Source organism: Megalobrama amblycephala, linkage group LG4 (assembly GCF_018812025.1).
Source record: "Megalobrama amblycephala isolate DHTTF-2021 linkage group LG4, ASM1881202v1, whole genome shotgun sequence".
Taxonomy (NCBI): Eukaryota; Metazoa; Chordata; class Actinopteri; order Cypriniformes; family Xenocyprididae; genus Megalobrama; species Megalobrama amblycephala.
Genome location: NC_063047.1, coordinates 43,878,295 through 43,901,214, shown reverse-complemented (window position 1 = coordinate 43,901,214; position 22,920 = coordinate 43,878,295). Strand labels below are relative to the sequence as shown.

Below are 22,920 nucleotides of genomic sequence, written 5' to 3'. Positions count from 1 at the left end.
TTGTTTCTACATTGTTTAAATTAATAGATTGTTAGCTAACTGCATGATTTGTATATGTACATTTCTGAAATTACATAACTTGCACAGAGTCGCCTCTGATAACAGATCACTCGTGTATATGTTGACATGCATTTTCTGTAAAGCTGCTTTGAAAAGATATGAATTGTGAAAAGCGCTATAAATGTGAATTGTATTGAATAGATAGATAGATAGATAGACTACTCTAATAAATTCAGAACAACAATTTCTTTATATCTGCGCAGTATATTTTTGTAGCATAATTGATAATTTCGCAGGGAAATGAGTTTTGCACTGAACAGATAATCAGTGTCAATAACTGTGTTGCGCCTGAAGAGGGCGATTCATTAGAGAAACATGCAGCATTTAGTCAGTGAGAACTTCTGCGCATGCCCAACAATCCTCTTCATCTTCATCAATCAGTTCATCTGATAATCATTGATTAGTCTATGTATAATGCATGTGATCATCACTCCATATATATGGTGATTTGTGCACAGCAATGAGGCTGTGTGTGGCTGTGGGAGGGTCAGTGTGATGACGTCAGTGCCGGGGTTCAGCTGGACCGACTGACCGCTGGATCTGCCGGATCACTGGAGGAGCTGCTCACTGTGCGCGCGCCCGTGCGGAGTTTCCAGCGCAAGGTAAAACTCTTTCTCGCGTTTGTTTGGGATCATAGAAGTCTTTGCGCTCATCTGCTCGCTCTATGATAACTTTCTAGATGCGCTGCAATGAACTTTAAACAACTTGATTGAAAGCAGTACAGTTCAGTATCTGATCAACTGTCTCAGGATTACTCTAAGTCAAGTTAATTGAGACTTCAAACCATGAATGTCTATTTACATCAGGAATATTATTTACATTAGTTGTTAATTAAGTTATTCAGCTCATTTAAAGTTAACAGACAGGCATATTTAAACATAAAAACAGTACAGAAGAAGTTATATTGTAAAAAAAAAAATATGTATGTTACAGACTATATTAATAAGTGTAAAAGTGTCTGAATATGTATGTTACAGACTATATTAATAAGTGTAAAAGTGTCTGAATATCCCTAACTCAAGCAATTGATATATATGCAACCAGTGCTATAGAGATTGTAATGTTGATTTCTCTCTCAGGAAGTTTTGAGTTTGGAATATTCTGGTCACTGCCCTGAAATCTCAGCGAGTCGAGTCCATCAGAACACTGAACATGAAGAGCATCACATGTCTTATCGCTGTTCTTCTGTGTCTGAGAACCGCAGCTTCAGGTAAGAGCTGATGTATTAATATATCAGTACGTATAGCACACATGTAATGGCAATTTGTTAAAATGAAAACTGTTATGATACTGAGACGTGCTGGTGTTTTTATATAGATTGTGTCCTCAAATGTCGAAGCAAAGAGCCATTGGATATCTAATGCCAATTTAACCTTTGTATACTGGGCTGTCAGGTTTAAAATTGTAAAGGCAACACATGTGAGATGAGTGAAGGATGGATTCTTGATTGTGACTTTTGAAACCCTTTGATGCATTGAGACTGAGTCAGTCCAGTGTGTTTGTTTTTACAGGTGTTTTGTGTTGGTCACTATCCAGCTAACAGAGAACGTTCTCAGAGCTAGAAGTTATGAACAAAAGTTATCTGGGTTTAATAACATTCTCAGAATGTTTGTTTCTTTAAATGTTACAAATTGTTTTATAGAACATTCAAAAGTAACAATTACGTAATGTTTGCAAAATGGAATGTTCCTTTGAAAAAACTATTGAACCTTCAGAGAACATTCCGAAATAAGGTTTTTCTGTTTTAATGTGAACGTTTGGTCCCACTTTATATTTGGTGGCCTTAACTACTATGTAATTACATTTAAATGAATCACTTGATACAGTGCACTTATTGTGTACATACATGTTTTTTCATTGTACTTATGTTTTAAAAATGCCTGCATGTAATTGCATCTGTAATTAATTTCTGTAATTACAATTATGCTAACCCACCCTTAAACCACCACACCTGTCCCAAACCTTACCCGTATCCACCTCAATAGCAGCACAAGTGTTTTGCATTACAATATGAACACAATAAGTACTTATGTTTTGATGTAAGTACATAGTAGTTAAGGCCATCTAATGTAAAGTATGTTTTTGTTGGGTGATGCTCAATATGTGTTGGGAATAAACAGTGATCAGATGCATAAGTGAGAAGACATGAAGCTTGAGAGACACTGATTTATACTGCATGTTTGAATGATAGTGTGTACTGTACTGTGTGTCATGAGTGCTTTACTTGTACTTTCACTTTGCATTTTACTGGAAACAGCTCTGCTCAGCAGTTTTTTTACATAGTGTTTTTAATGTTTCACTCTTAAGACAGTCAATTCATCTTTATTTTTTTTTTATAAAACTGTATACAATACAGATTCAAAGCATTAATATAATAGAGTCAGTGATGCAAACTTCGGTTACACTTTATTTTAAGGTGTCTTTGTTACAGTGTAATTATACATTTAAGTACTGAGTAATATTAAGTAACTACATGTACTTACTATAGGGTTAGGATTATGGTTTTGGCTTGGTTTTGGGTTAGTTGCATGCAATTATGCATAATTTATAGTTATTACTATAGTAACTGCATGTAACATATGTAAAAATGACACCGTAAAATAAAGTGTTTCCCAAACTTGTTATCAAATATGAGACAATTAGTGTCATTATTCAGATCAATTCAGTGTTGATTCAGTTACGAAACAAGTTCATTTCAGCTCAATATGAAACAAATCGTAGATTAGGAAACAAAGTCGGTGTGTTTGTGGTCAGAGAGGGTCTTTAGTCACTTCTGGTCAGCGGGGAAGTGCTCAAGACGGCTTGTGTGGATGTTAGTGACTGTAAACCAATGGAAAACAAGTGACATCCTCAGGAAGAGGAGCATTATGTAACTACCTGATCTTACAGTCATCGTTACTTTAGCAGCACAGACAGGGAGAGACAGACGGTACCTCAGTGAATAAGCACAATGATCGTAACAGGAAAAATCCCCGTGTTAAATATGGCGTGTAGCGTTTAAATGAGGCACTTCCGCCCGCTGAAGGACCGCCGGCTGGTCTGGGTGGCATTGAGACCCGGTGACGCGACCGCATGGAGACCGATTTCTATCTCGCGCTCGCAATTAACAATCTGTTTTTTTCCTCCTCTGACTGCGAGCTTTTCTTCCCCCCTCATTCTTCTGGTTGTACTTGAGATTTGCTGGATAAAACGCTTTCGTTTCTCAAATGTTTGAATTTGCCTTGTGTGCTCAATTAGCACATTTTTGTACAGACTGGAAGCTGTTGGAAAGCTTCTGCTGGAGAGAAGTGTGAACAAGAAGATCTTATTAAGATGAGACAAAACATCAGCGAAACACACACAATCCTCAAATTAGGCCACACACAACATATCCATCCAATTTATTCTCCTCACTTTTAAACTCTAGAGGATGATCTGAATTAAGGGTATCACCTTTTTTCAATACTATTACTATAAGTACCTTTGCATCTACATGTTAACTTGCAGTCATTAGAGTGAAATAAATTACAAATGCTCGATTGTTGGTAAATAAGATGTTTATTTTACATTGCTTTTTTTTTAAATCCAACATTCTGGATTTTTATTTGTGACTGAGACTGGATGTGAGTTGAACTTGTGCCTTCAAACTGTACTTTTTTTAAACTGTCCAAGGACAACATGAGAAGGGTGACGGTTTAGCATGCGTTCTTACAGTTTCTTTCAAAATGCTTACACAGTCTTACAGTTTCTTTCAAAATGCTTACACAGTCTTACAGTTTCTTTCAAAATGCTTACACAGTTTTTGAAACTGTGGCTCAGTTTCTCAAAAACTACACACAAAACACACACACAACATGGAAAACATCACACGTATCTTTCAAAAGCAAACACTGCATTCAAAACTATTTTAGCTCTTCTAAATATGGCATGTTTGTGTAGTAACTCTACACACAAACATCAAATGATTAGCCACATAACTACACACAGATGTGAAAAGTGTAAAGCACTACTCTTTCGTGTCTTTTGCATGTTCAAAGTGCAGTGGAGAGTATAGGAGTTTGTCATAGCACTCACACATACATGCATATTCACAAATACACTGTATATACAGTATGCATGCACAACTGACGAATATTACTTGAGTGATATAATGACACTTTTGGCTTGTTAGAGCTGCTTTACAGCACAATTTACAGCTTTTTCAAATTGTTTACACACTAAAAGTGGTACTTGAGCCCCACTCAGTGAAATCATTCACTCACACATGTACCGAATCTTCAGACCAAGTTTGCAAAACTAAGAGACTGAAAACACTCAGTGTGCAATTATAAATGCAAGAGGGTAAAAATAATTTCTCTTTCTCAAAACACACATAATCGGGAAATTAGTTTGGTATTTAAATGGCAGTGTTTCCCAAATGAAACACAAGAGCTGCTAGTTTTGAGTGATGTGTCTATAGAGACAAAAACAAGTTTGTTTTACAATAGCAAACTGAGTGTAAAGCAAATAATGTGCTTGTAGTTTTGCAGAGTAAGGACCGTATCATACACCCGGCGCAATACGATGTCAGGCGTGACGCAAGTGTTTTTTGCTAGTTTCAGCCTGACGCAGTTATCTTTTTCACATCCAGCGCGTTGTTTACGTTGTTTAACGTTGTTTAAATGCCCATGTGTGCGCCCATGGGTGTGCTGGTCTGAAAACGAGGTGTGTTCAGGTGCATTGTTGGCGTGTTGCTATTTTTAGGCAACTGAAAATGACAAAAACCTGGTCTAAAGTCAATGGCGCAGTAATTTATTGTTACTTAAAGGGTGTGTTAGTAATATGCGCCTATATGCTGGTGCACAATGCACATACACACGCAGGGATGTGCAGCAGCACACGAACATGCCAAATATTAAAAATAAAAGGATTACAATGTAAAAGATTATTATTGTGTGCATAAAGATAAAAATGCCTACATGTCATAATGGATAATCATTGCATGTATCAGTAATGACGAATGAAATTGGCTAATTATTTGACCAATCGTGGCAATACACACATATTTAAACTGACTTGGGTTGAGGTAGTCTATATATCGCCATGCAAATAGCGAATCCGCCATAGTGCGGGAATGGGAGATGACACTCTTATTGGTTTATTGCACGTTATGCCCAAAACACACACATGACTCATTAAGAGACTAGCTTGGACTATTCTCCTGGCGTACTGACCATTTTTTCATTGTTAAACTAGCTAAAGTGGATTCGAAGACGCCCTAAGTGCACCTACGCCGTGCGCTTCAGACCATGTGCTTAGATTGTTAAAATAGGGCCCTTTGTCTGAAGATTCGGTACATGAGTGATTGGGTTCACTGAGTGGGCCTCAAGTAACACTTTGAAAAACACTTTGAAAAACTGTAAAAGCTGCTTCACTTTAAAGTCAGAGATTTTCTCCAGTTTTGAGGTACTGTTATTTCATCCAAAAAGGGACAAAAACTTAGCGATTGCTGTTGTATACCGTCCTCCAAAGCCAAACAAAGTCTTTATAAATGAGTTTGCTATACAGTTTGATAGACTTTTGATTGTCGGTGATTTTAATATTCATGTCTGCTGTGATACAAATCCGCTGGCTAAAGAGTTTATCAGTCTTATTGACTTAATTCAAGTGGTTACGGGGCCTGCACACTTACTCGGCCATACACTTGATCTTATTTTGTTATATGGTGTCACTGTTTACGATCTTTTTACGAAAAGTTTTTCGGATCACAAACCTGTTCTATTTCAGACAAGAAGCCTATTATTTAATTGCGTATGTTTAGCTCTACTTTAAGTGAGGATTTCACTTCCCGTTTTGATGAGGCGTGTCAGCTGGTCTCTCTTGACTGTCCCTCAAATAATGTAGATGCTGAACAGCAACTTATTTTACTTAACTAGACTCTATTGCTCCATTTCAGAGAATGCAACTAAAACCTAAGGCAGAAAAGTGGCTTAATAATGATACACGAGTATGTTGGAGCGCAAAACGGAAGTGGAAAAAAAGAGTTGCATGTGTCTTTAGAGATATTACGTACTTCATTAACAAATTATCAAACAAGATACGTGACGTTAGACAGCTTATTGTCCCAATAAACTATGATCCCTCCTCTCTTCCAGTTTTTACTTCATCTTTTAATGCCTTTTAATCTCTATAAACTCTCGTCATGAACTGGTTATGAAGCTAAAACTAACCATATCTGTAACTGAGATTATTCCAGCGCACATACTTATCCTTTTTGATGTCCTTGGGCCTTTTATCCTATCAATAATGAATAAGAGTCTTCCTGTAGGATTTGTTCCAGAATATTTAAAGCATTCTGTTGTTAAATCTCTGTTGAAAAAGTCAAACCTTGATGTGACAGTTCTCTCGAATTTTAAGCCAATTTCTATTTGACCTTTTATTACATAAATCCTTGAGAATGTAGTTTCTGTCAAGTTATTGCATCTCAAATTGAGTCTTTGAATCTTTTCAGCCTGGTTTTAGGAAACATCACAGTACAGAATCTGCTCTTAAATGATAGTTTATAATCTGTTGGTTCTGGGATCTCTGCAGTTCTTCTGCTGTTGGATTTGAGTGCAGCCTCATGATATTCTTATTTCTCCTCTTAAACATTGTACAGATATTCAAGCATTCATGCATTGAATTGGTTCAAAACTTATTTAAACAATAGAACTTTTTCTGTCTATATAAATGGATGTTTATCCTCCAAATCACGTTTGACCTGCGAGGTACCCCAAGGGTCTATTCTTGGCCCCATTTTGTTTCCATTATATATGCTCCCTTTGGGTTAAAGTATTATTTCATTGTTATGCAGATATATGTGCCCATTAAGCATAATGACAGTGCTGGTCTAAGTGCTTTAACTGCTTGTTTGTCAGACATTAAGGCATGGATGTCCAATCATTTTTTCTAAATCTCAAGATTGAGGCAATTGTGTTTGGACCGTTAGCTGTCTCTGGCAGCTCATGTAAAGCCATATGTTAAAAACTTGATCATTTGATATGCAGGTAAATACAGTAGTCAAATAGTGCTTTTTCCAGCTGAAAATACTGGCTAAAGTTTAAAAGCTCAAGAGAATAATACATGCATTTATATCTTCTTGTCTAGACTATTGCAATTCAGTTTATATAGGTATTATATGAACCGCTTGCAAATAGTCCAAAATCCAGCTGCGAGACTTCTCACTGGCACACGTAAACATGAGCATATTACCCCCGTCTGTTTGTGACTGTTACATATCTGCTGGATGTTTAAGGTCATCAAATCAGAATCTGTTGAAGGTTCCCAGATCAGGGTTAAAAAGAAAGGGAAGACCGGGCTTTTGCCATAGTCGGCACCAAATTGTGGAATAGCCAAATGTTATCGGTTAGAGTAATCACTACACAAACTTAAAACTTTCCCTTTAGAGAAGGGGCTTGTTTCTCTGTATCTAATATGTCTTTGTATGCTATTTTATTGTTTTGATTGGTGTTGTTTTTATATTGTTTGTTAAAATGTTTGTACAGCACAATGGTCAGTGACTGTGCAATATAAATAAATAAACTAAACTATTAGTAGACTCTCTCCTTAATATCTGCTAACACTTTATTTTGATATTCTACTGACTATTATTCTACTAACCTGACAGTTTACTAATACTCTAATGAGAGTTTGTTGACAAAGTTACTTATAATTAGTAGAATGTCTAAAATGGATCTTCAAAATAAAGTGCAACCGAAGCAAGTTCTGGCATTATAACTAGATATATTTCAAAAATGAAAGTTTCATTGGTCCAAACAATCTGCCTTGACTTGAATATTTGTGAAGGAATCGAGAGCAGAGATTGAGCAGAGCTGATTTGAGATTTTCTTTTTACTGTTTTTAAAGAAAAGTCTCTTCTGCTTACCAAGACTGCTTTTATTTGATCATAAATACAGAAAAAAACAGTAAAATTGAGTAATATTATTATGATTTAAAGTAGCTGTTTTCTGTGCGAATATATAAAATACTGTAATTTATTACAGTGAATTTTCAGCATCATTACTCCAGTCTTCAGTGTCACATGATCCTTCAGAAATCATTCTAATATGATGATTTGCTGCTCAAGAGACATTTAAGATTATTATCAATGCTGAAAACCGTGTGGAAACCGTGATGCATTTTATTTATCTTTGATAAAAAATGCTGGGTTAAAAACAACCCAAGTTGGGTTGAAAATGGACAAACCCAGCGATTGGGTTGTTTTAACCCAGCGGCTGGGTTAAATGTTTGCCCAACCTGCTGGGTAGTTTTATTTAACTCAACAATTGTTTAAAAATTACTGTATTGCTTAATTAAAATTAACCCAAAGTATGTTGGAAATGAACATTTATTAATGTTCAATGAGTAATTATTAAACAATAAACATTTATTAAATTGCTTATTAATACATTTATATTAATAAACTATTAACCTATTACATTTATATTAATAAAATATTAAAGCTTATTAATAAACATTCACCTTTTGTCTATTATTGTTGCCTCTAATTGCATCTGGTTTTTAATTTCCCAACTATTTTGGGTTCATTTTAAGCTAGCCATATAGCAATTTTTAAACAATAGTTGGTTTAAATAAAACTACCCAGCAGGTTGAGCAAACATTTAACCCAACCGCTGGGTTTGTCCATTTTCAACCCAACTTGGGTTGTTTTTAACCCAGCATTTTTTAGAGTGTAGGAAGTTCGAAAGAACACAGAAATCTTATAAAGGTCTTTACTTTCACTTTTGATTCTTGCTTTTGATCGCCAGCGATTTGAATGATGGTTTCATGTTGACTTCATATTACCGCAGCCGTAACTCTTCATCTCTTTGTAATCTCTGAAGTGCTGCAGATAAACTCTGGACTGGGACATTCAACCCTCGTTGTGGGTGGCGTCTCTGTGTTTGTCTGTCTCTCGGTCTGTCCCGGGTCCCTCTGGACGTGTCGTGTCTCTGGGACCGCAGCTTCGGGTCTCTCGAGCCGACCGGCCGTAGCGTGACTCATGAATGGCTCATTAGTGTCAGACAGAGATAAACTACAACTCTCTGAAACCTAGCACTGCCAACGGCGACCGCACCACCACTGATAAGAGCTGCGTTATCACCGCCCGTCCGACCCATACACTGACCTCGCATCAGCTCAACAGAATAATATAGCGACTGCCTGTCTATGACGACCAACTAAGAGGAATGTTTAAGAAAAAAAAGCATCAGCAGAACTGAATAAGAACATGTGCATAAAGTCGTTTATCATCATCACCTTATTGAGGAGCAAACTGCACACTCAAACATCACTTATCGTATTCTGCATTTTTCACATTCGCTGCTAATTATCTTATCATTTACTGCCAAGACGGTGGCGACCAATAAGCCCGTCCGTGAATCTGAGTTGGGTCAAAGTCATTAGCAGCTTCTCCAGGAGCGCCGGAGGGATATCTGCAGTATCTGTCGATGCTTTGGGAAGCATATGTTGTGTGAAGCTACATCAGATTTGAGTGATTAGAAGCCCCTCCTGTGCGCCGAGACCGGGTCGCTTCCATCTGCTCGGAGGAACCGGCGAACAGCCTCCACTAAATGAGCCTTTCCTCCCCGAGTCGCCACACTAATTAAGGCAGAGAAGATAGATCGACTCTCTGTGAGGTGCATCAGAAACATCTCATTATTTGCTTATTTATGCGTGTGTAGTTTGCATGTTAGCGTGGAATATCTGCAGAAGCCTTGTTTTGTGTGTGTGTTTGTATGTGTGTGCACCTGTAATTATAATGGATTGCCTAATATCCAAAAACCTGAATCAGAGAAAGCATGAAACTTGGAAGAGAACTTGCAAACTCGCTTTCGAGAAGAAAATGCCAGCAAATGCAGTAAAATCTGCAAGCAAATGCAAGTATTTAAATAGCATTTACAGAGGGCTGAAGCAGCTTTTATTTTTTAGCAGAGGAAGAAAGCACGTGTCAGGGGTGGACAGCTATTGTGCTCCAGCCTCACGGACAGAAAATGACTAACTAGAAAAAAAAAACAGTCTCTTTTTTCAGTGTGGCTCGACACAGCCTTGCCGTGAAGTTTAAAACGGTTTGAAGGTTCGTTTGAAGTCTGAAGGTCTTATAGGCCTTCTGTAGTCTGAGTGTGTTGAAGGGATTTGAAGTCTGAAGGTTATTAAGACCCTCTGTAGATTAAACACCTCGACAGTATACGTATATATAAACCATATATATATATTGTACAGATCTGATAGAGGTGGTGGGGTTGCCATGTATGTTTTTATGTTTTGTGATGGTTGTTCATGAGTCTCTTGTTTGTTCTGAGCAGTTAAACTGAGCTCTGTTCTTCAGAAAAATCCTCCAGCTCCTGCAGATTCTTTAGTTTTCCAGCAACTTTTACATATTTGAACCCTTTCCAGCAGTGACTGAATGATTTTGAGATCCATCTTCACTCAAACACAACTGTTAAAAAAGGTTCAAACATTCGCCGATGCTCCAGAAAGAAACACGATGCATTAAGAGCCGAGGGGTGAAAACTTTTTGAATTGGATGAACAGGATAAATTGTACTTTTTTTGTCTTCTGGGAAACATGCAAGTATGTTTTGTAGCTTCCAAAGGGCAGTATGAAATGAAAAAAATATTATCTTTAAACAAAATAAGAAAAACTTGCACATCATCTTCTCATCTCCCTGACTCTGATCTCTCAAAGGCTTTTGATATGGTCAATCCTTCTTCTTGATAATCTGTATTCTATTGGTGGAACTAGAAATGCTCTTCTTATCTTCATAACAGGCGTCAGTGTGTTTTCCAGGGATTTCAGTCTGATTATATAATTGTTGAAAAAGGTGTTCCTCAAGGTTATACTCTGGGACCATTACTTTTTTTCTATCTTTATTATTGATTTACCTCAAATAAGTTCAAATTGTTCTGTACATTTTCATGCTGTCAACACTGTTATTCTGATTTGCTACAAATTCAGGATTCTTTACAATCTGATTTTAACTTGCTTCATAGCAATATGCTTATGTTGAACAAGAATGATGTTTGGTCTTCTCCTTTTGATTTGAATATTATTTTTGATGATGGTTTATCTCTTGATAATGTCGATTTATTTAAGTATGTTGGACTTTGGATTGACCCTGAACTTTTAAGCCCCGTATTGAACATTTTGTTGTTTGCATTTACTTTATCGGTCAATTAATTTTTTGGCATTTCAAGTCAGGAAAATAACTGTTTCTCAGTTAATATTATCTCTTATTGATTATGCTGATATTGTCCTTTGACATTTATCTTAAGCCTCTTAATGTTGTTTATATTTCTTTGTGCAGATTTGTGTTAAGGTGTCCATATCGTACTCATCATTGTCATATGTATGAATTGTTTAGAAGAAAATTTCATTGGCTTCTGTTTATTTTTAAATGTGCTTATTTCTGACCCCATATAGATCTTTTTATTCACTTTTTTCTTGTTCCTAAAAGTTTCAGTGAAGGTCATTTCAGTATAAAGCTGGAATAATCTTCCTCTTTCTTTGAGATCTGTTACCTCTTTTAATTGCTTTAAGCTATCTTTATTTGTGTGAGTGTGTGTATATATATATATACACTCATTTGCATTTATTAAGGATGCACCCATATGATTTTTTGGGGCCGATACCGATATTTGTCTCTTCCTCTCTTATTTGAAATGTTGTCATCAAAATAGATAGTATTTTGATCATGTTTTAAATAAGCAAAGTTCAAAAACACTTGCATTAAAATATACTAGCAGGTTTATTACTGCATCATCACATAATATCTAATGAACATCGATTGGATCCATTTTACATTCAGCAGGCTGACAAAAAGACAAATTAACAAATATATATATATATATATATATATATATATATATATATATATATATATGAAATAAACAGTGCTTTTTAATATTTTTTAGGTACAGAAATAAAGTAACCAAATGCATATTCTTCACTATATAAATTAAATACATATTAATCCTTTATTGTAACAGACTTTATTGGACTTAATTAGTTTTTGTATACATTTTAATATTTTTTTAAGTTTAAATATGTACGAGATCTCCTTTACTAAAGCGGGACTCTTATTTTGACGGGTGTTCTAGTCTATGGAGCTATAAAACATGCAGTTCTTCAGTAGTGATGGGAAGTTCGGATCATTTTACTGACTCGGACTTTTGAGTCTCGTTCAACAAAATGAACGAATCTTTTTTCGAGTCATTTCGTTCATTTTAGCAAAATGTAATTAAAATGTTACGTGTTACTTCCCCAACACATCTACTACTTATGCAAACGCTGATCCCACTACAAACAATACAAAACTACAATGCTATAAGATTCAGAAATGATTAATTCTTTACCTGAGTCTTATGACAAGCTGATTAAGCTCACCTCACCTCTTGTCTGACAAGTCTTCGGGTTTAAGTCATTCCTTAATGACGTGACAGGCAGTCCCATGCTAAACCAGTGCATTCTGAGCCGGAAAGAGAATTGATTAGTTCATTTCATGAGTCTTTCGGGTTTTGAGTCGTTCCTTAATCACGTAACAGACCCATACACTATATCTGACATTTCTGTCACTGTTTTTGTTACTGTTTCTTGAGGATCTGTGGTGTGTTATTATAAATAAATAAAGCCCTGTTATAAATAAAATATTGATTAATTTATCTTTTTGACTGTCTATCTGTAAATAAACACTAGGCTATATAATAATATAATAATCCAAGCCTACAATACAAAGTATTTATAGCCTAGTTTGTTCATTTTTACTCCAATTTTGAGTTTGCTGTTATAATAATTGCTTTTCCTAGGCAGACTTGACATATTGGTCTAATATAAGAAGATTGCTCAAAAAGGACATAATGACATAAATTAAAAGCAAATAACATTTTGAATTTGAATTATTAATGTTAGTTTAAAACATCAAGGTTATGATAACTTCAGCTTTAACAGTTGTAACACAAACTCAAACAAAACTGGAGAGTTAACGTTATTTACTAATAAATATAATGTGCTTGGGTCACACAGCATAGCGTATGGGTCTGTCACGTGATTAAGGAACGACTCAAAACCCGAAAGACTCATGAAATGAACTAATCAATTGAATCATCAGGTGAACTACTACTAGCCGTACAGAACCTGTAGAATATTGCACATGCGCGACTGAACGAATCACCCCCCGAGACGACTCGTTCTTCCCGAGTCACATTAAAGATTCGTTCAAAATGAACGAATCGTTCAATCACTATTCTTCAGAGATATTTTGCAGATTTAAAGTTTGCCAGTTTATTAAGCACCCCCGAAAAGGCATAAGATCCGTGTGTATTTATTTACTGTTAGTTTTGAGTAATTCGCTGTATGTTGATGATGCAGTGGAGAGAGAAAGAGAGTTTAATGCGCACTTCTTGTGCTCTGTATGTTTAGCTTTTGTGGTGTTTTTTTTGGAGTGAAAATGGATGCAATAAACTTTATAAAACATCAGTCAAGTTTTGGTCATCATTCGGATGGGGTCCTCTACACTAATGAAAGTTACAGAAGTTATTTAGTCAAGAATAGTGTGCGATCTTTTGTTATTTGATTAGGATTAAAGCGCAGACAGCAGCGCTAGGATTAGTCATTATGAAGCTCAATGCCTTCACACAGTTTATTAATAAACCATCAGTGTGTTATATCAGCCTTTTTCCTGCTAAAGCCGATAATCCGATGGTTGTAAATTGAGCAAAAATCGGTGCATCACTAATATATACACACACACACACTTAATTATTTGACATAGTTTATTTAATGAATGTATAATGACTCTATGAGGGGTCAGTCCTCTAGTCTGGGGTTAGAAACAGGGCAGAAAGTTTAAAATCTGCACCACTCTTTGTTTGTTGCTCTGTTTATTTTCGACACGATGCGACGGCCGACAGTCGGCTCCCAGAGGTTTACACAGACCTACACAAAGACAGGCCGTCTCCACGAATCCCGGCGAGCCGTCTGGGTGAAATCGCTCCTTGGCTGACACGGCAAACCCTTCCAGCGGCTCCTCGATGACGACTCGTAACTGCGATGATAAGGAGATGAATCTGGGGGGATTTGTGATGTGGCGGGAGCGGGACGGCCGCAGGGGTTAGAGGCTGCGGGACACTGCAGGGCTCTGCGCGCCACTGATAAGAGTTTGTTTGTCTTCCTGTGGATGGTTAGGCCTCAGTCTGCAGCCGAGGAAACGCTGGGACAATAGGTGTGCGGAGCAGCCTGTGACCTCCCTCTCTCCCGCTCTTCCTCTCCCTGTCTCTCCCCCCATCCACACCTCACCGTTTCTCTTCCGTCTTTGCCTGCAAAACACTTTCATCAGCCTCCTGTCGCCTCCCCCTGCCGTCTGACCGCTTCAGAAGCGAGGGTAGGGTCTACAGCTGAAACACTAAAACTAAAATACATCTCAAATGTAACTTAAAAAAAAAAAAAAAAAAAAAAAAACATCTTGTTGCCAAAGCAGCATTTCTTATTTTCGTTTACATTAAGTACAAAAAATAATAATAATAAAAAATTAAAAATAAAAAAATAAAGAAATGCATTGCTTAAAATAAAATAAACATTGACTGAAATAAAATACAATAAAAAAACCTGTAAACTTATTCATCTTGTTGCCAAAGCAGCATTTCTTATTTTTGTTTACATTAAGTACTAAAAAAAAATAATAATAAAAAATAAAAATAAAAAAATAAAGAAATGCATTGCTTAAAATAAAATAAACATTGACTGAAATAAAATACAATAAAAAAAACCTGTAAACTTATTCATCTTGTTGCCAAAGCAGCATTTCTTATTTTTGTTTACATTAAGTACTAAAAAAAAAATAATAATAAAAAATTAAAAATAAAAAAAATAAAGAAATGCATTGCTTAAAATAAAATAAACATTGACTGAAATAAAATACAATAAAAAAACCTGTAAACTTATTCATCTTGTTGCCAAAGCAGCATTTCTTATTTTCGTTTACATTAAGTACAAAAAAAATAATAATAAAAAATGAAAAATAAAAAAATAAAAAAATAAAGAAATGCATTGCTTAAAATAAAATAAACATTGACTGAAATAAAATACAATATAAAAAAAACTGTAAACTTATTAATCTTGTTGCCAAAGCAGCATTTCTTATTTTCGTTTACATTAAATACTAAAAAAAATAATAATAATAAAAAATAAAAAATAAAAAAATAAAGAAATGCATTGCTTAAAATAAAATAAACATTGACTGAAATAAAATACAATATAAAAAAAAACTGTAAACTTATTAATCTTGTTGCCAAAGCAGCATTTCTTATTTTCGTTTACATTAAATACTAAAAAAATAATAATAATAAAAAATAAAAAATAAAAAAAATAAAGAAATGCATTGCTTAAAATAAAATAAACATTGACTGAAATAAAATACAATATAAAAAAAAAACATAAACTTACTTTTTCATCTTGTTGCCAAAGCAGCATTTCTTATTTTCGTTTTACATTAAGTACTAAAAATAAAAATAATAATAAAAAATAAAAAAATAAAGAAATGCATTGCTTAAAATAAAATAAACATTGACTGAAATAAAATACAATATAAAAAAAAAAACATAAACTTACTTTTTCATCTTGTTGCCAAAGCAGCATTTCTTGTTTTAATTTGAAGTAAAAAGTAAAAAAAAAATAAACTAAAATCATAAAAAACATTTTCATTACTTGAAATAAAATAAACATTAACTGAAATAAAATCCCCCAAAATATTAATTTTTTTATTTCATGTTGTTGCCATGGTAGCATTTCTCATTTTCATGTATTTTAAGTACTAAAATAAATAATACAAACAAAAATAATTAAACTACAACCATAAAAAAAATGCATTACTTAAATACTAATAAAAGTTTAATTTAATTTGAGTATAATTTCAGTACCAAAATAAATCAAACAAAATAAGCTAAAACTAAAACTTATATACACTATATATACACATTTAAAAAAACTAATAAAAATTACTAAAACTTTAAAATTAAATAGTCCTGTCAAATCGATTAATCACTATTAATCGGATCTAACATATAAGTTTGTATGTATTTTTGTGTGTGTGTGTATATACACACACACACACACACACACACACACACACACACACACACACACACACACACACACACACACACACACACACACACACACACTTTTACAAACTTTTGTTAAATGTGATTATTTGCTATTATTTGATTTAACAACACTAAAATTAAAATGAAAAACTTTTTTATTAAGACTAAGATTTTCATTAAGATTTTCATGATTCAAAATCTTAGTAAAAAAAATATAATAGTGCACCAATAATACTAAAATAACATTGTTCAGAAGAACGAGCAACATAATCATTACTAGTTCCCTTTAAACTGCCTAACTGATTGACAAATGAACAAGAGATGCTCCAGATCTGCTTAAAATGTGTGAGTTTTCAGAAGAAACGATGAGACCGAGTGTTTAAACTGAAAACACAACATGTTCTGCTTGTATCTGCTGAGGAAACCAATCAAGAGAGTAAAATATGTGCTTCCTGAAATCTATTTCTGTAGCGGAAATGTAAGTGAAGGTGTTTTCCACACAAACTGCAGAAAGTTTTATGAGTTTTACCTTCAGACCCTCCCTAACCTCAACTGAACTTGACTTGATCCACGTCAGTGTCGTTCCACAGACGATCCTCCCAAACCCTTATTATGTTCTCGACAGGAAACATTTGACCGGTTAACCGGTAAAGGAGTTATTCATATGAAGGAAACCGGCTGCTGGTTGAAGAGGATTCTGGCGCCTTTGACCTCTGACGAGACTCAGAGCCGGAAGTGAGCGTTTCCAGGACGCCAGATCAACATGCTTTCTTAAAAACATCATCGTTATCTGCATTGCTCTTGGAGTGACTCAATACTTTTGCTGTCTGCTGTTCTTTGACCTTAAAAACAAGGAACGATTATGTGAGAAGACACAGGCTTGTGCAACTCTTAACTCTTCCCCCGCTATTCACAAGATTTTCCATCATTATGACAAATGTGGGTGGATTTCAGCAGTGGCGGGTTGAATTTTATATATAATGTATACATTTTTCAGTTGTAGTGCATCTGAAAATGCATCTGTAATAATAAACTAAGTGTAATGTAGTGTTGTCAAAAATATAGATTATTCAATACATATCAATACTGAAATATCTGAAATGCTCATTTTGCGCAGAATAGATACACGATACCAGCAGCTCTTTCTCTCTCTCATCTCTCTGACAGCGAGTCAACACACAAACTCGTTTCATTTGCTCCGGATGAATATTGTTGGTGTTACAGGGCTTGAATTTCGGCATGGGATTGCACATATTGCACATTATTTTACTCATTACCACAGATTTTTCTTCTTACACTCAAAATGCACCACATAAAGCCTTCTTTTTCACTGCTTATTGCGCTTAAACAGTCAAACACACACAGAATAATGTCAAAATGCCGGTCTTGGTGAGTATTAATGTAAACACAGTCAGTCATGTTTTAACCCTCTGGAGTCTGAGGCTGATTTGGGGCCTGGAGAAGTTTTGACATGCCCTGACATTTGTGCTTTTTTCAGTTGTTCATAAACATATAAATGACAAAAGTGTCATTACACTGTATTCAGCACAAACTAGGCTACAATAATATGTGAGGAACATGTGTGTACATGTTTGTATTTTTGAAGGAATAACGTTTATGCGTGGTTATTGAAAAAACAAAAAACTTAAGTCACTGAAATAAGGCCAAAAATGTATATTAAATCTGTGTTCACAAGACTTCTGGGTATTGGAGGTTGTAGACTAGAGTTTTTGCTTCAAAATTATGTAAAAATTATGCTGCCTACTCCTTCATATAAAACAATATATTGATTTAGTTTTTGTAAGACACTTTTTGTCAAGAAACACAGTATGCGTGGAGGCATGAATCTGCCTGAATAATGGGTCATTTACACCTGAGAAGACAAAAGAATCACATAATAATGACCTGAAATGACTTGCATATTAATGGGGCCTTTCAGTCAGGTAGGCTGTGAAAAAACCCTCTGTAATAATGTCTCAGCTCATCATAAACAGCAATACTGTGAAATATTATTACAATTTAAAATAATGGTATTCTATTATATCCTTTAAAATATAATGTATTTCTGTGATGTAAAGTGTCTGAACAATTATGTTACCTCTATGGCATTTCATATAGGTTTTTAGCTTAAAAGCATGCACATTTGGAGAAATATTGATGGATTCTTATATATTTATGTCAATTTTCTATACTGAGAAGTAATATTTATTGTCATCACTATGAGTGCTGGATACTGTGTTTTCAATTCATACTTGCAGCCGGAGGGCGCTCTGTACACCTTTAGGCCACAAATTCATATAAAGATGAAAGGGAACTAGGAACTAACGGCATGTCTTCTAGAGATCGCTAACCATGCCTTTAACATCCAAATAGAAGTGCTTAGGAAAGTTCTTTATGTCTAAAAGTGGAATTAAACACAGCCCAGAAGGAGCTAATGTGATCGTCAGACATTCAACAGCATATAAATCAAAACGGCCTAACGTTACTGAATGAAACATTGAACCTGTGAAGACATACATGACTGTGAAGCTTTGGGGCTATTGATGGACTCAATCTACTCCATCTGTGTTTTTATCATCATTCTGAATCCCATCCGGAGGAATCTTCCACACAAATGGGATAAGTTTACCCACATTTAAGTTTTGATAAAACAGAACGAACAAAGCTTGCATAATTTTAGTTTAAAAGCAGTGGCTTTCTTTTGATATATTGACTGTTTACATATTCACAAGACAAAATATTCATGAAAGTTTTTTGAAAATGATCAAACACGCTGGCGGTGGCGGGGAAAGAGTTAACATCCGTATCTGACTTGAGGAAATAAATGATTCTGTGGTATTATCAGTGTGATCATGTGATGTCTGGACAGTTACTTTGATTGATTTGATGCATTTTCCCAAAATTTGAAGCCTTCGCTGGAAACCCTCAGCACTGCGTGACCTTCTCTCGGCTCATAATGCTAGAAATGAAACTCATCTGTTGGTGCCCTACTGCTGTGCGTGTGTGTTTTCCAGTATTAAGCAATTCCTCTGTGAGCCGCTCTGATATTCAGCCGAGTTTGTGTATGTGTGTGTCTGTGTTGCTTCAGACGAAGGCCTGAGGGTCAGAATGTAAGATGAAGCCCATCTCGCACACGCACGAGGGCAGAGAACATAACAAACGAGGTGGTGTGATGGATGGCAGGACATTATTTGTGTCTGGGCTCTGAGAAACAGGCCCGATTGGATGTCTTAAACAGCCTTAAACATTTCATTGCATGGGAAAGAGCCATCGCTGCTTCTGATGAAACTAGATAAAGCCGTGGCTTATAGCTCATTTAACACAGAACCGCTTAGCGAAAGCTCTGGCATTTCCGGGTCAGCGCCGCCACCGGTTACGTCCCACGAGTCTGACTGATATACGTAAGGTCATTCATTATGAATGTCAGTCTGTCTGACGGCCCATCATAACAGCGTAATGAAGATGTACAAAGAGAAACGCTGGTGTGTGTGTTTCGTTAGCAGTTTTGTGTGGTTTTATATGAAGCCGTTCAGTGACTGGATGATGGGAGTAAGATGGAAAGACCAAAATTGAGAGAGAGACTATATTCAGAATGGTGGTCAGTACATATTGGTTTTAAAATGTTTAAATCTATCAATCTTTTGTACAGTTTTAAAAAAAAAGTAGTTTCTTTAACTTAACTTTTTGAGTTATCTTTTTACATTGACTCAGTTAAGTTGTATTTACTTTGAATTTTAAGAATTTTAATATAAACTTAAAAAATTAAGTTCACCTTACTTTCATAAATATATTCCAACTAAATTTGTCAAAGTGAAAATACTTAATATTCTAAGTAATTAAAACTTAAATAAGTCAGAGGAAATTGGTACCTCAAAAAGTTGAGTGAACAAAATTTTTTACAGTGAACGTTTGTACTGAAAACTTAAAAAAGTAAGTTCACTTTACTTTCATAAAGTTAACTAAACTGTATAACCACAATTACCTAAATATGTCAAGCTGAAATACTTAATATTCTAAGTAATTAAAACTTAAGTTAGTGAAATTGGTACCTCAAAAAGTTAAGTTGAGTGAACAAAAAACATATTTTACAGTGAACGTTTGTACTGAAAACTTAAAAAAAGTAAGTTCACCTTACTTTCATAAAGTTAATCCAACTAAACTTTATAATTATAAGTTCAAACAACATTAAATTTGTCAAGTTGAACATACTTAATATTCTAAGTAATTAAAACTTAAGTTAGTGAAATTGGTACCTCAAAAAGTTAAGTTGAGTGAACAAAAAACATATTTTACAGTGAACGTTTGTACTGAAAATTAAAAAAAGTAAGTTCACCTTACTTTCATAAAGTTAATCCAACTAAACTTTATAATTATAAGTTCAAACAACATTAAATTTGTCAAGTTGAACATACTTAATATTCTACGTAAATACAACTTAACTGAATCAGTGCAAAAAGAACTCAAAAAGGCATATATCCGAGTCAAACGCTTCTCAAACAAGAACAAATGTAGGGCGGGGCTTGATTTTATCCGTGGGGAATTGATTGAATGGTTGTGGTTTGCTGTTGGTGGATCTCATTTGAGTGACAGGTTGCCCCGCCCTCATCATCAGAGAAGAGAAGAGATGCTGCAAGATGGAGGGGAAGACATTCGGATTCAAGATTATGAGGAACATGAATTTAAAACAAAAATGATAAAATGTCAATTTTGATTTCATGATTTCAAGTGCCATCATATGCAGTTTAGCAGGTTAATGCACTTTTTTTTTTTTCTTTTTTTTTTTTAATAATTTAGATATTTTTACTGGAAAACAAGAGCGAGATGCTCATTAAGAATTTGCCGTGTATTTACAGTGTTTCCCCATTCAAACTTTTCTTACATCCTTGATAAGTTCGACATACTAAGACAAAGACAAAGCCTGGATTGCCGTCACCGTCAGCTTGACGTCTAAACATGGCACTTCCTGTTGTCCTTACAGTTGTTGTAGCTTCCTGTATTTCCTCCCACTCTGTCCTTTGTAAAAGAGCAGAGAGTGTGTGCAGTGTTGTGTTTACCTGAGTCACTAAAGACAAGCATTTCTGAAAGAGTCTCTTCTGCTCGCCAAGGTTATTTGATCAAAAATACAGTAAAAATTGTGAAATAATTTTACAATGTAAATCAGCTGTTTTCTATGTGAATATATAGTAAAGTGTAATTTATTCCTGTGATCAAAGCTGAATTTTCAGCATCATTACTCCAGTCTTCAGTGTCACATGATCCTTCAGAAATCATTCTGATATGCTGATTTGCTGCTCATGTAACATTTATGATTATTATCAGTGTTGAAAACAGTTGATCCTTTATTCATAGCTACTGCTTTTCATATTCATATGAATAAGTAATATGATTCAAAGTTTCATTCTCCCTATAATTACACTATTTTGCTTCGTTTAGATGTAATTTTGTGCATATATGTTGTTCATTTAGCACTTAAAGCCTTTCCATTTGACTTCTGCTAATGCTGGATCATTCTTTCACACAGTGATTTGTCGAGTCGAGTGAAGTTTTCTTTAGCAATGCTGCATGTGTCATCCTGTAGATCTATTTGAAAACATTTGAAATTGATTTGGCACGTTTATCTCAGTTCGTTATGCATCACATTTCCAACAGAGTACAAGAATCATTTACTGGAGTCAGAATCAAAATCATCGAATTCCTCACGTTTTCTGTCAAATGAAGTCATCAAACAAGTTTTTAGTGTCACATTTGCAGTCGTGGCCTAAATATAAGATTTAAGCATTTGAATTGCACATAACATTGTCATGCATTTGGATTACATAAACTTAATGTGATGCATATTTGTCAGTCATACATAAGTGAAATGTGTAATATTTCTGAACTAAAAAAACCCAACAATTGTTAAATGATCATATTTTCAAAATGCATTTTTTTTAAACATTGACCCTTATTCAGTTAAAAAGTATGAACATGGTTAAAATATGGCTAGCTGTTGAATGAGCAATATTCAGTTGAGACTGAAAGAAATTGGATTTGATAATAAATATGTAAAACTGATTGTTGTGTGTTTAAAACACATTCAGATTATTAGTGCTATTACAGAAATCTGACCCCGTTTCATTTAATGCATGATTGATGAATGTGCATCACATGTCGTTTCTGCGACGTGCTTATGTTAAATCTGTCCAATCCAAATGGAGGGAAATTTAATATGCAATTCAAATTAATTTAGGTCTAAATATTTTTTAGCATGCCTTAGCTCTGATGGCTCCTGACCCGTGTCCTCCAGAGGAAGGACGTGGTTTATTCTAGAGGTGATTTATGAGCTGCTGGCAGGATATTTTTCCCCAGGGCCACAGATGATTTCAATAACTCTTTTATTCTCTTTAGACTCCAGTGCGATCTGTGAGCTGAAGGATGTTCCCGGAAACAGCAATGATTGGATCGTTCTGCAGGAAATGCATCTGGGATGCTGGACGGACTTTACCACCCGGGACGGGGCAGAAGTCCACATCCTCAGCCTGTTGTCCTCAAATGTGAGTTGGCTTTGGGATCACTTTGTGTTTCATGGATCCAGTACAAACCAGCTGCTGGACAGACCAGCGTTCAGTGGTTCAGTGCTGCGCTGGTTCAGGCTGGTTTAGTGTTGGCAGACCAGATAACCTTGTGACACTTTAGCATACTTAATACAGAAATAATATACTTAAGTGTGAACTGAAAATGTGCTATAGTTTAAATGCATAGTGTATGCAATTAGCTGAACTTCAGA

At 35.1% G+C, this 22,920-nt stretch overlaps 1 protein-coding gene across 5 annotated transcripts in view; it reads left to right on the top strand.

The window, feature by feature from the left end:
• The first annotated feature begins 438 nt into the window (after positions 1-438).
• eng (endoglin) overlaps positions 439-22,920 on the top strand; it is a 59,372-nt gene continuing 36,890 nt past the window's right edge. Inside the window, exons 1-3 of one of the 5 annotated variants that reach the window (XR_007184700.1) lie at positions 439-662; positions 1,140-1,270; positions 22,542-22,687. Coding sequence is in view for 3 of the 5 variants with exons in the window: in XM_048189499.1 (XP_048045456.1) it covers positions 1,213-1,270; positions 22,542-22,687 (204 nt within the window). In the remaining 2 variants the exon portion in view is untranslated. Of the gene's footprint in view, positions 663-720; positions 784-1,139; positions 1,271-22,541; positions 22,688-22,920 lie in introns of those variants that run through there. The other 4 variants (XR_007184701.1, XM_048189499.1, XM_048189498.1 and 1 more) reach the window with 4 other exon arrangements.